This window comes from Salmo salar, chromosome ssa27 (genome assembly GCF_905237065.1).
Source record: "Salmo salar chromosome ssa27, Ssal_v3.1, whole genome shotgun sequence".
In the NCBI taxonomy this organism is placed as follows: Eukaryota; Metazoa; Chordata; class Actinopteri; order Salmoniformes; family Salmonidae; genus Salmo; species Salmo salar.
Genome location: NC_059468.1, coordinates 17,311,714 through 17,325,351, shown reverse-complemented (window position 1 = coordinate 17,325,351; position 13,638 = coordinate 17,311,714). Strand labels below are relative to the sequence as shown.

Here is a 13,638-nt window from a genome sequence, read left to right as displayed (position 1 = left end):
CATGATTGGGAGTCCCATAGGGCGGCGCACAATTGGACCAGCGTCGTCCAGGTTTGGCTGGTGTAGGCCGTCATTGTGAATAAGAATTTGTTCTTAACTGACTTGCCTAGTTAAATAAAAAATGTAAATAAATGAAAAATAAAATAATTGTCTCAAGGCTTAAAAACCCTTCTGTCTCCTCCCCTTCATCTATACTGATTGAAGTGGATTTAACAAGTGACATCAATAAGGGATCATAGCTTTCACCTGGATTCACCTGGTCGGTCTATGTCATAGAAAGATGTTTTGTACACTCATTGTATTTTTTAAAACAAATAAAGTACATGCCATGGTTAAGCTATACAGTACAGATGTAGGATCTTAAATTGATCACCCTGTTGCAGGAAATGTAAAACCAGTAGTGTATATGAGGTTTAAAAATACTAATTCCCCATTTCCAAATGTCAAACTCGATTTTCCCTTACGAAAAATGTTTCAACCCCAACAAAAAGGTTAATTAATTATAATCAACATAATAATTAACATTTTCCTGCTGTAGCGAACTGGCTCAAATTAATATCCTACATCTGTATGAACAACTTTTTCTCATGATCATTATGTCACAGCCATCTGTTTTATAACAGAAATGTCTACTTTTGAAACCTGTTTTTGGTGTGCTATGTAAGGAAAGCGTGCATGCTCTGCCCACGACATTATGTTATGAAAATCACTGTCACCAATCCAGAGAATAAAGCCAATATAATGCAAAGCGATAAACCATTTCATAGAACAATATAATGTTTGTATTGTATGTAACCTGTACTTATACACATTATACTGTATTCAGGAGCATTACACTCTTGTCAGCTACAATATAACACTTGTCTTCTCTTTACACTGTCAGCATGAAGGGTGTAGCCTAGCTTCAAACACATGCACACGCACACACACACCATGGCTCCTAACATACAGCATAGAGGAGAATAGTCTGGGGGAATTATCATAAACAAAACTAACCCACTTGTATTGCGCAACACACACACACACACACACACACACACACACACACACACACACACACACACACACACACACACACACACACACACACACACACACACACACACACACACACACTGCTCTGCCCCTCACCACCCAAAGGGATCATGCTGTTCGTTTATCTTATTCTACCAGATGTGGTTTTTAGCCATTCTGTTGGTTGTACAGCGCCTTCAGAAGGTATTCACTTTTTACACATTTTGTTGTGCTTCAAAGTGGGATTAAAATATATTTAATTGTCATTTTTTTGTCAATGATCTACACAAAGTGGAAGAATTATTATTTTTGGTTTTTTTTAACAATGGAAAATAAAACACGAGTATATCTTGATTACATAAGTAATCAACCCCCTGAGTCAATACATGTATAGCTGTGAGTCTTTCTGGGTGAGTCTCTAAGAGCTTTGCACACCTTGGTTGTACAATATTTGCCCATTATTCTTTAAAAAATTCTTCAAGCTTTGTCAAGTTGGTTGTTGATCATTGCGAGACAGTCATTTCAAGTCTTGACATAGATTTTCAAGCCGATTTAAGTTAAAACTGTGACTACGCCACTTAGGAACATTCAATGTTGTTTTGGTAAGCAACTCCAGTGTATATTTGGCCTTGTGTTTTAGGTTATTGTCCTGCTGAAAGGTGAACTTGTCTCCCAGTGTCTGTTGGAAAGCAGACTGAACCAAGTTTTCCTTTAGGATTTGTATCCTAAAAAAAAATCCCTAGTCCTTGCCGACGACAAGCATACCCATAACATTACGCAGGCCCCACCATGCTTGAAAATAAGAAGACTTGGACTCAATGATGTGTTGTGTTGGATTGGCCCCAAATATAACACTTTGTATTCAGGACAAAAAGTTAATTTATTTGTAAACTTTGGCAGTATTACTTTAGTGCCATATTGCAAACAGGATGCATGTTTCACTCTGTAATTTAGGTTAATATTGTGGAGTAACTACAATGTTGTTGGTCCATCCCAAGTTTTCTTTTATTACAGACATTAAACTCTGTAACTGTTCAGTCACCATTGGCCTCATGGTGAAATCCCTGAGCAGTTTCCTTCCTCTCCGGTAACTGAGTTAGGAAGGACGCCTGTATCTTTGTAGTGACTGGGTGTATTGTGGAACAGGTCGAGAGCTTCAAGTTCCTCAGTGTCCACATCACTAAGGAACTGTCATGGTCCACACACATCAACACAGTTGTGAATAGGGCACGACAACACCTCTTCCCCCTCAGGAGGCTGAAAAGATTCAGCATTGGTCCTCAGATCCTCAAAAAGTTCTACAGCTGCACCATTCAGAGCATCTTGACTGGTTACATCCCCGCTTGGTATGACAACTGTTTGGCATCCGACCACAAGGCGCTACAGAGAGTCGTGCATATGGCCCAGTATCAGGCTGTAACACAATACAATTTGGAAATGTGGAAAAAGTCAAGGGGTATGAATACTTTCTGAAGGCACTGTAAGTGTTTGTCTGCTTAACATGACACACTACTTAAGTCCCAAAAAGCCTCTTTCACATGTATAGTGCACAATTTTAACAAGGAATGGAATGAAGACACTCTCCGCTCTCAGATGGAACTCATGTGTTTGAGTCCGAGGCATGTGATGTGACCAAGGCCTACACCACACTGCATGGACAGGAAGTGAGGACGGTATGAGATATGAGCTTGTAGAAGTATTTCCATCACCAGGCATCACCCTGGAAATTACTTCACTGTTTAACAAGAAAGCTCTCCCCTCTCTGTCTGTGACTCTCCCTACACTACACTGTGTGCTATCCCTTCAGACACCATTCACTGTCTGTCTCCTCACAAGCTACCACAAGCTACCCAAGAGTGGTAAAGCTGCCTTTACTGGTTCTAACAGCAGACCTATAAACTTGCTGCCAGCTCTTAGCAAACTGTTGGAAAAAATGTTGTTTGACCAAATACAATGCTATTTCTCTGTAAACAAATTAACAACAGACTTTCAGCATGCTTATAGAGAAGGGCACTCATCATGTACTGCACTGATACAAATTACTGATGATTGGTTGAAAGAAATTGATAATAAGAATATTGTGGGAGCTGTACTGTTAGATTTCAGTGCAGCCTTTGATATTATTGACCATAACCGGTTGTTGAAAAATCTTAAATGCTATGGCTTTTCAACCTCTGCCATATTGTGGATTCAGAGCTATCTATCTAATAGAACTCAAAGGGTTTTCTTTAATGGAAGTGTCTCTAATTTCAAACATGTAAAGTGTGGTGTACTGCAGGCCAGCTCTCTAGGCCCTATACTCTTTTATATTTTTACCAATGACCTGCACTGGCATTAAACAAAGCATGTGTGTCCAAGTATGCTGATGATTCAACCGTATACGCATCAGCAACCACAGCTAATGAAGTCACTGAAACCCTTAACAAAGAGTTGCAGTCTGTTTGGAATGGGTGGCCAGTAATAAACTGGTCCTGAACATCTCTAAAACTAAGAGCATTGCATTTGATACAAATCATTCCTTAAGTGCTAGACCTCATCTGAAATTGGTAATGAATGGTGTGGCTGTTTAACAAGTTGAGGAGACTAAATTACTTGGCGTTACCTTAGATGGTAAACTGTCATGGTCAAAACATATAGATTCAATGGTTGCAAATATGGGGAGAGGTCTAGCCGTAATAAAGAGATCTCTGCTTTTTTGACACCACACTCCAAAAAGCAAGTTCTGCAGGCTCCAGTTTTGTCTAATCTTGATTAATGTCCAGTCGTGTGGTCCAGTGCTGCAAGGAAAGACCTAGTAAAGCTGCAGCTGGCCCAGAACAGAGCGGCATGTTTTGCTCTTCATTGTAATCAGAGGGCTAATATAAATACTATGAATGCCAGTCTCTCTTGGCTAAGAGTTGAGGAGAGACTGACTGCATCACTTCTTCTTTTTGTAAGAAACATCATTGTGTTGAAAATCCCAAATTGTTTGCATAGTCAACTTACACACAGCTCTGACACACACACTTATCCCACCAGACATGCCACTAGGGGTCTTTTAAATAGTCCCCAAATCCAGAACAAATTCAAGAAAACGTACAGTATTATATAGAGCCTTATTGCATGGAACTTCCTTCCATCTCATATTGCTCAAATAAACAGCAAACCTGGTTTAAAAAAACAGATAAAGCAACACCTCGTGGCACAACGCCTCTCCCCTTTTGACTTAGATAGTTTGTGTGCATGCATTGATACAGTTGAAGTCAGAAGTTTACATACACCTAGGTTGGAGTCATTAAAACTCGTTATTCAACCACTCCACAAAAGTCTTCTTAACAAACTACAGTTTGGCAAGTCGGTTAGGACATCTACTTTCTGCATGACACAAGTCATTTTTTTCAACAAATGTTTACAGATAGATTATTTCACTTAAAATTCACTGTACCACAATTCCAGTGGGTCAGAAGTTTACATACACTAAGTTGACTGTGCCTTTAAACAGCTTGGAAAATTCCAGAAAATGATGTCATGGCTTTAGAAGCTTCTGATAGGCTAATTGACATAATTTGAGTCAATTGGAGGTGTACCTGTGGATGTATTTCATGGCCTACTTTCAAACTCAGTGCCTCTTTGCTTGACATCATGGGAAAATCTAAAGAAATCAGTCAAGACCTCAGAAAAGAAATGGTAGACCTCCACAAGTCTGGTTCATCCTTGGGAGCAATTTCCAAACGCCTGAAGGTATCACATTCATCTGTACAAACTATAGTACGCAAGTATAAACAACATGGGACCACGCAGCCGTCATACCGCTCAGGAAGGAGACGCATTCTGTCTCCTAGAGATTAATGTACTTTGGTGCGAAAAGTGCAAATCAATCCCAGAACAACAGCAAAGGACCTTGTGAAGATGCTGGAGGAAACAGGTACAAAAGTATCTAAATCCACAGTAAAACGAGTCCTATCGACATAACCTGAAAGGCCGCTCAGCAAGGAAGAAGCCTCTGCTCCAAAACCGCAATAAAAAAGCCAGACGGTTTGCAACTGCACATGGGGACAAAGATCGTACTTTTCGGAGAAATGTCCTCTGGTCAGATGAAACAAAAATAGAACTGTTTGGCCCTAATGACCATCATTATGTTTGGAGGAAAAAGGGGGAGGCTTGCAAGCCGAAGAAAACCATGCCAACCGTGAAGCACGGGGGTGGCAGCATCATGTTGTGGGGGTGCTTTGCTGCAGGAGGGACTGGTGCACTTCACAAAATAGATGGCATCATGAGGACGGAAAATTATGTGGATATACTGAAGCAACATCTCAAGACATCAGTCAGGAAGTTAAAGCTTCGTCGCAAATGAGTCTTCCAAATGGACAATGACCCCAAACATACTTCCAAAGTTGTGGCAAAATGGCTTAAGGACAACAAAGTCAAGGTATTGGAGTGGCCATCACAAAGCTCTGACCTCAATCCCATAGAAAATTTGTGGGCAGAACTGAAAAAGTGTGTGCGAGCAAGGAGGCCTACAAATCTGACCCACTTACACCAGCTTTGTCAGGAGGAATGGGCCAAAATTCACCCAATTTATTGTGGGAAGCTTGTGGAAGGCTACCCAAAACGTTTGACCCAAGTTAAACAATTTGAAGGCAATGCTACCAAATACTAATTGAGTGTATGTAAACTTCTGACCCACTGAGAATGTGATGAAAGAAATAAAAGCTGAAATAAATCATTCTCTCTACTATTATTCTGACATTTCACATTCTTAAAATAAAGTGGTGATCCTAACTGACCTAAGACAAGGAATTTTCTACTAGGAATTGTGAAAAACTGAGTTTATATGTATTTGGCTAAGGTGTATGGAAACTTCTGACTTCAACTGTATGTAGGCTACGTGTGCCTTTTTAAAAATGTATGTAGTTCTGTCCTTGAGCTGTTCTATTATGTCATTTTTCATGTTTTGTGTGGACCCCAGGAAGAGTAGCTGCTGCTTTTGCAACAGCTAATGGGGATCGTAATCAAATACCAAAATACATTCTTTATTCACACCTTTTTCATTACCAGCCCAAATTGAAATGACAAGTAGTTCTGATTCCTAGTGAATGTTAAGAAATGGGTAACCGGCAGAATAATCACAATCCTATTAGTACTAATTCCTGGCCAATGGGCTGAAAGGCAGGTCGGTAACAGGTTCATTATGGCCTTGTGAGTGTATGTGTGTGTGTTTGTGCTTGCACGAGTGTGTTTGTGTGCGTGTTTGCGTGGCCTATGAAATATCTGGAATGAGATTTAGACGCAATTACTGTATTGTGTAATCAGACTGCTAGGCAAATAATCTCATTCATAATTTAGTTTAATACAAATTAGATTTGCCAATAATCTGATATCGCTACTTACTGTTATTATCGAATCACCGATATAAGAGAGAGGCACAGTAAAGCCACTGAATTCTGAAAGTAATTGAATTACCAAAACAAAAACATCCTAACTCCAGAATGCTCCATATAGTAGGTCAGGGTTTCCCAATAGGTGGCCCACGGACCAAATTCGGTCCACGGGTGAATTTATTTGCCCACACGGGAGCCCAAATCGATCCAAATGAAGCATGCATTGGTAAGAAAACCGATTAAAATGTTACAAATTGCCGGTTCACAAAAGTTTTTTACTCATTTTATCTGTTTCTGCCTTGTCCTGAAAAGACCTCTAATCTGTTCTGATTGAATCGATTTATCCTCTCCTTCAGCCTATCGAACTTTGTGCATGTAACCGAGTATGACATTGATCTACAAGTCAGATAATTGTGTGCACAGTGCGGGAGAAGCAGCTGCTCTCATCAATGAGAGGTAGGCCTACCCTATCCCTGTTTTAATATTCGTAGGCTACATCTGCGTGTCACCTTCAGCATTCAGATGTTTGTAAAAGGGCTATGCAATATTAAATCATCGGCTTAATTAATTGAGGGACAACCAATGTAATTTGCTGGGTCATTGTGGGCTGTAGGAAATGGTGTTTTACACAAAAAAAAACATCTCTGTGTTTCAAAATTGTCTTGCAATTCCCAAGAGGCTGAATGTATCTCATCGGAGAAAGCATCGGAGCGAGCAAAACAGTGCCCCTCTGTCTCTGTATGTGTAGCCCATCTATCTGATGCTGTCTGGTCAAAAAGAGTATAACATTGTTGCTGCCCGTACCATTGAACGCAAGGGAAGCAAGCAAGCATTTGGCCTCCCTTGATAAAAAAAGTTTCAAATAATAGCCAATCAGCGTTTAGATAAACTGAGTGAGCTCAACTATGAATGGTCCTGGCGTACCAAAAAAAAGTATCATGGGAATCCAGTTTGGGTTTGGCTTCACTCCTATCACATCACATTGAGAGCAATATATAACTAACATAAACAATTTGAATTGTTGCATCTCATTGTGTTGTTGTCCTCCAGTGGCTAGCTAGCTAGCTAAAAGTGTCCCTTTCCTAAATTAGCCATGGATGGCGCTAGGGATTTTTCATACATCTGGTTTTACTTAATTCTCCGTACTAGCCAATGATTATAACGGCAATTTTGATCCAACCATAAATTCATACATTGTACCCCTGGCCTGAGAGGATGGAAGTTCAATATGTAGCTAGATGTAGTATGCTAATGTTAACAAATTGCACCGAATTGTTTCAAACTAAAAGTATTGTTCCTGTATCGTATCGGAGCCCATGTATCTAGATATTGTCCTTGTAAGGAGACATGCATATCCCTAATAAATTGAGAGGTATATGTGATTGTATCACAACATAATCAAGGTTTGAAATGATTCTGTTTTTGTCAAATACTATATCTGTTTGGGCTTCTTGAGGTCAGTCTGTAGTCCACAAATTATTTATAACTATGTTCCGGCCCCCCGACCTTCCACTCAAGAAAAAATAGGCCCGTGGCTGAATGTAATTGGGGACACCTGCAGTAGGTGATATATTGTAACGTTAACTTCTCTAAAACATGCTGGATAAACAGAACATGGCTTCAAGTCCTTTGGCTGGAAAAAACTGGAAGAATGAGGCATCAAGTATGAGCAAGAAATGCATCTCCTCCTCAGCAGTAATTTAATAGAAAACTACAAGAAACTATTTGTTAGCATCACTCGATGGTGACAACAACAGAACAGTAGTTGTGTGTACTACCAACCCGCTACAACAATGAAGAGTAGTGGAGCTCATTCAGTCTGTAATTCACAGCGATATGGTGAAGATTTATCATCAGCCAGATGTCTGCAGTGCTCTCTCTCCCAGATCCCCAGGTGCAGGTGTGTGTCTGTCTGCGGAGCCAGTTTACCACCGTGACAATGATGTGAAGCAGATGGTCCAGCCGAGGCTCTTTACCAGTCATTCTCTACGACCTCCACCCATTTTAACTGCAGACCTCCATATAAACCTGTCAGATGTGGTTAGCTATGGACTGGCAGGGCACTTGTCCTCTCCTACCCCTCCTCTCTTCCCGTCATCCTCTCTACTAAACATGCTGGGTTGGTGCAGCGTCCCTGAGGACCTGCTGTGACAGTAAGGTGGGAGGTAGACGGAAGGAGGGAGTCCTCCTTGGCATGTGTCCAAAGGGTCTGACTCTGAAGTTAATATATTCTATCGCTGCCAGCTGTTCATATGGGCTCCCTCCAGAAACAACAGGTAAACTACCAGTAAAATCCCTTCTCAGTTTTGATAATACCAGGAGGATGTACCTGTATGCAGACACAATGTGTGTGTGTGTGTGTGTGTGTGTGTGTGTGTGTGTGTGTGTGTGTGTGTGTGTGTGTGTGTGTGTGTGTGTGTGTGTGTGTGTGTGTGTGTGTGTGTGTGTGCCAGCGTACATGCATGAACACGTTTCCCTCTTACTGTGTAAATACTCACATATTCCCCATATGTGTCTTGTACTGCAGGTGGCGGAGGTCTGTACCCCGCGGGCGGGGGAGCCCCTCGTGTTCTTTGTGCTGGCACACCCCTCCCTCGGGCGGATGGTACCCGGCTGGGGGGTGCCCCTCTCGGTGCTGCTCCACGGGGGACGGCTGCGTGGGGAGGGGGCACACCACCTCGACTCCTACCACACAGGACAAGCAGGGAATTTTAGGTAGCGTCTCAAATAGCACTCTATATAGTGCACTGTTTTTGACCAGAGCCCTATGGCTAAAGTGGACCAATAGACTGTCAGCAAGATACCTCTGCAATTCAGAAATAATCACATTACCGGTAGTGAGTATATGGTTTATGCATCTGACTTACTGTACACAACACTGCCTCTAGTTGTTCTTTCTTCTCTCACCTACATTAGGCATGCTAAATGCTATTTACTGTCTGATTTAAAACAGATCCAATTATTATCCCTCTCAGAGCAATACAAACATCTACACACACACACACACACACACACACACACACTAACACACTAACACACACCCCTTCTCTGTGACCTGATTTATCTCTTCATCTGATGTTTCCTTTTATAAACACAAATATACTTTGCATTTAGTAGAACGCTTGAGAGCCACACAACGTGCGTTCTATAAAGTATTATAATGGAGATTACTGTTTGAGTATTATTCTAAGTTATCTGGGGAGTTACATCATGAAGAGAATACAGCAGGACAGATGCATACCAACATTTATTTGAATGTCAATAGTTCTCAAAGTTGTATTGTGTATCATTTGGGTCAGATGGTGTACCCCCCCCCACACACACACACGTTGGCAGTAGGTACCTGATGGGTCCTGGGGCAGGTGTCCCTCTACCCCGTGCTACAGGCAGCTTGCCCCTCACCGCTGGCACCTTGGCATCCTCCGAGCCACCATTCAGGTACGTCAGCTCCTGCAGCTGCGCCTGTCGGATCTCATCATTGTAATCCTGCACACACACACACACACACACACACACACACACACACACACACACACACACACACACACACACACACACACACACACACCCTTTTAATTACAGCATATTAAATGGCGTCCTTTATCTCCAGGGTTACAGCCCTGTAGGAATGCCTAATTAATGTACTATACAGTGCTTCTGTGACCAAGCAATGTGTGTGTGTGTGTGTGTGTGTGTGTGGTGTGTGGGCAGGCGCGCGCCTGCCTGTGTGTATGTGTGTGTGTGTGTGTGTGTGTGTGTGTGTATGTGGGTGGGTGGGTGGGTGTGCATGCGCTCATGCGTGTCATGATGCTGCTGTGACCACTGCTCCTCAGGCAGAGCAACATACTCCTGATCCCCCGTTGATAAAACCCAGGAACCCCATTTGGCTTTTTATCATCACACACAATCGTCTCTCTCTCTCTGTGTGTGTGTGTGTGTGTGTGTGTGTGTGTGTGTGTGTGTGTGTGTGTGTGTGTGTGTGTGTGTGTGTGTGTGTGTGTGTGTGTGTGTGTGTGTGTGTGTGTGCGCTTTATCATCACACACAGTTGTATTCACCACTCAATGGAACGTAGCAATTAATATGGAAATCAGCGTTTAATCATGCTGCCATGGAGACGATTGTCTTGTGTCTCCTCCATATCAACACATCTCCGTGTGTTTGTAAGGGAAATTTAAAGACGTCATTCATGACCGGAAATAAATCATCATGGCTCGGAGTGAGACTGGAACGATCAAACATATCAACAAGAGTTGGAGAGATTGTCACGGTTGTTGTAGGAAACGGACCAAGGCGCAGCGTGTATTGAGTTCCACATATTAAATTACAGTGAAACTTCCTCAACAAAACAATAAACAAGCAACAAAACGTGACTACGTGGTGCAACAAGCACAAAACCAAACAATATCCCACAAACCCTTTTTTTTTTTTGTCATTTAGCAGACACTCTTATCCAGAGCAACTTACAGTAGTGAATGCATACATTTCTCTTTCCGTACTGGCCCCCCGTGGGAATCGAAACCACAACCCTGGCATTGCAAACACCATGCTCTACCAACTGAGCCACAAAGGACCTTGTGGGACACAAGTGGGAGAAATGGCTACCTAAATATGATCCACAATTAGAGGCAACGATTACCAGCTGCCTCTAATTGGGAACCATACAAAACACCAACATAGAAATTATAAACTAGAACACCCCCTAGTCACACCCTGACCTACTACACCATAGAGAACCAAGGGCTCTCTATGGTCAGGGCGTGACAGAAATCCTACTACTCTTCCATAATAGCATGGGACAGATCAGTCACATCCATAATACATGGAGTAAGAGTAAATAAACGTGATGCACGGGAGTCCCAGAGAGGGTTAGGCTGTGCTGAGTGCTTCCTGTCTGACTGTGTTACTCTCTTATTCAGCTTAGTCAGTTATCCCCATGGCTTCCCTTCCCTCAGAGGGACGTGCATCCAATCAGACAGAGTGGGATACTGGTTCAACTACTTCAGCTGGCTGACTGGTACAAGCAGAGGAATTGTGACTGGACTGGACCAGACTTCTGCCACTTGCTACTTCCTGTATAACCTTTACTGTACTATCTGGGTGTTCAATGTGGACACAGACACAGAGTATAATCATATGTTGCACAAAGAAGCAGAGTAGCTCATGTACATCTGCATTGCTTGCTGTTTGGGGTTTTAGGCTGGGTTTCTGTACAGCACTTTGTGACCTCCACTGATGTAAAAAGGGCTTAAATAAATACATTTGATTGATTGACTAGCTAGCTGATATAGTTTGTTCATATGTTGGATAAAATAGAAAGAGAACAGGGTAACAATAATGTGTGTGTAGGTGTCAGTACGTACAGGTATGAGGAACTTCTTGATCTCCTCCAGTGCATGACCCATCCTATTGTAGGCCTCTGCAGGGGGAGCGAACACTTCTATGAGGACATGGAGGTCCTCGTTCAGGTGCTGATATTTGGCTTCTCCACTCTTCCGTAGCTCTTCCTCCTGGTGGAACAAAAAACAATCAAATGTATTTTTTTACACCAGAAGTTGTCAGAACGTGCTTTAACTCGGCCTATTATAATGTCACCTCAATTACTCCTCACAGTTTATTTAATCCACACAGGATCAGCAAGGCTGATCCAGCAAATCTGTTTGACTTGATTATTGAATTTAAATGTGCTATATTTAGGGCTGTCAGAGTTATTAATCAGTTAACTCTAGTTCACTTTTTGAAATTTAAGTGCACACATTTTTATATATTGAACAATCCAAACAATCTGTACAGCTAAAAACAACAGTGGGATGTCAAAACAAGTTGGCATTGAGGTTAAAGACTCTGTGCTTTATCAATTTACCAGATTTTGCTAACTGTTACTTTGGACAAAATGAAGACGGCAATATTTTTGTAATGTTTTTTAATAAAAAAACTTGAAATTACTGCTCAATTTGAGCAAATTCAGAAGTTCGAGATTAAACACAGCAAATCCTGCGATTAATTTAATTACATGGTTTTTTATTGTTTGACAGCCCTAATTGTAATACAATCACAATACTGATCAAACCTTTAATGCCATAAAGGAGTGCACCACTCTATACTGTACATGTAATACATTTCAGTATAGTGTAAATAGGAGACATACCAAAATAGATCTCAATGGGCCATCTCATCCATACAGAAAGAGGCAATATATTATTGAAGGGCCAAAATAGGACAGCAAACCCTAAGTAAAATTACAGCACAGCCAACAACATCTCCCGAGTGGTGCAGCGGTCTAAGGCAGTGCTAGAGGTGGCACTACAGACCCGGGTTCGAGCCGGCCATGATCGGGAGTCCCATAGGGCGGCGCACAACTGCCCATGCATCGTCCGGTTTTGGGGAGGGTTAGGCCGAGGGGCCTTTACAAGTAGGCAGTCATTGTAAATACGAATTTCTTCTTAAAAAACTTATTTGGGATTGGTGGGACGGTAGCGTCCCACCTGGCCAACATCCAGTGAAATGGCAGAGCGCCAAATTCAAATTAAATTACTATAAATATTAAACTTTCATGAAATCACAAGTGCAATAGCTCAAAATAAAGCTTAACTTGTTGATAATCCAGCCAAGGTGTCAGATTTAAAAAAGGCTTTATGGCGAAAGCAAACCATGCGATTATCTGAGGACAGCGTCCAGCCCACAAATGCATAACAAATCATTTTCAACCAGGGAGTTGCAACACGAAAGTCAGAAATAGCGATATAATATATGCCTTACCTTTAAAGATCTTCTTCTGTTGGCACTCCAAAATGTCCCAGTTACATTACAAATGGTCCTTTTGTTCGATAAAGTCCTTTTTTATATCCATAAAAACTCAGTTTAGCTGGCGCGCTTCAGTCAATAATCCAGTCGGTTTCCATCCTTCAAAATGCATTCAAAATGAATCCCAAACGTTACCAATAAACTTATCCAAACAAGTCAATCAACGTTTATAATCGACCCTTAGGTACCCTAATACGCAAATAAACAATACAATTTAAGACAGAGAATCGTTATTTTCTTTACCAGAGATAAACAAAAAGAATGTGCTGTCTCAGGCATGCGCTTGGAAACACTACAGCCAAAATGGGAGCCACTTAGAAAAACTACAACATTTTACTAAACTACAAAATTTTTCCAAAAACCAGCCTGAAACTCTTTCTAAAGACTGTTGACATCTAGTGGAAGCCCTAGGAACTGCAATTGGGGACGATTTCACCCTATTATAAGAGTGCCAGGCATTGA

The 13,638-nt window shown here is 41.6% G+C and overlaps 1 protein-coding gene across 3 annotated transcripts in view; it reads right to left on the bottom strand.

The window, feature by feature from the left end:
* LOC106588624 (KH domain-containing, RNA-binding, signal transduction-associated protein 3) overlaps positions 1-13,638 on the bottom strand; it is a 145,594-nt gene that overhangs the window by 33,841 nt on the left and 98,115 nt on the right. For all 3 annotated transcript variants that reach the window (XM_014177799.2, XM_014177796.2, XM_014177797.2), the window contains exons 4-6: positions 11,736-11,882; positions 9,718-9,860; positions 8,873-9,059 (exon numbers count right to left, since the gene is read on the bottom strand). In XM_014177799.2, the coding sequence (XP_014033274.2) occupies positions 8,873-9,059; positions 9,718-9,860; positions 11,736-11,882 (477 nt within the window). The remainder of the gene's footprint in view (positions 1-8,872; positions 9,060-9,717; positions 9,861-11,735; positions 11,883-13,638) is intronic.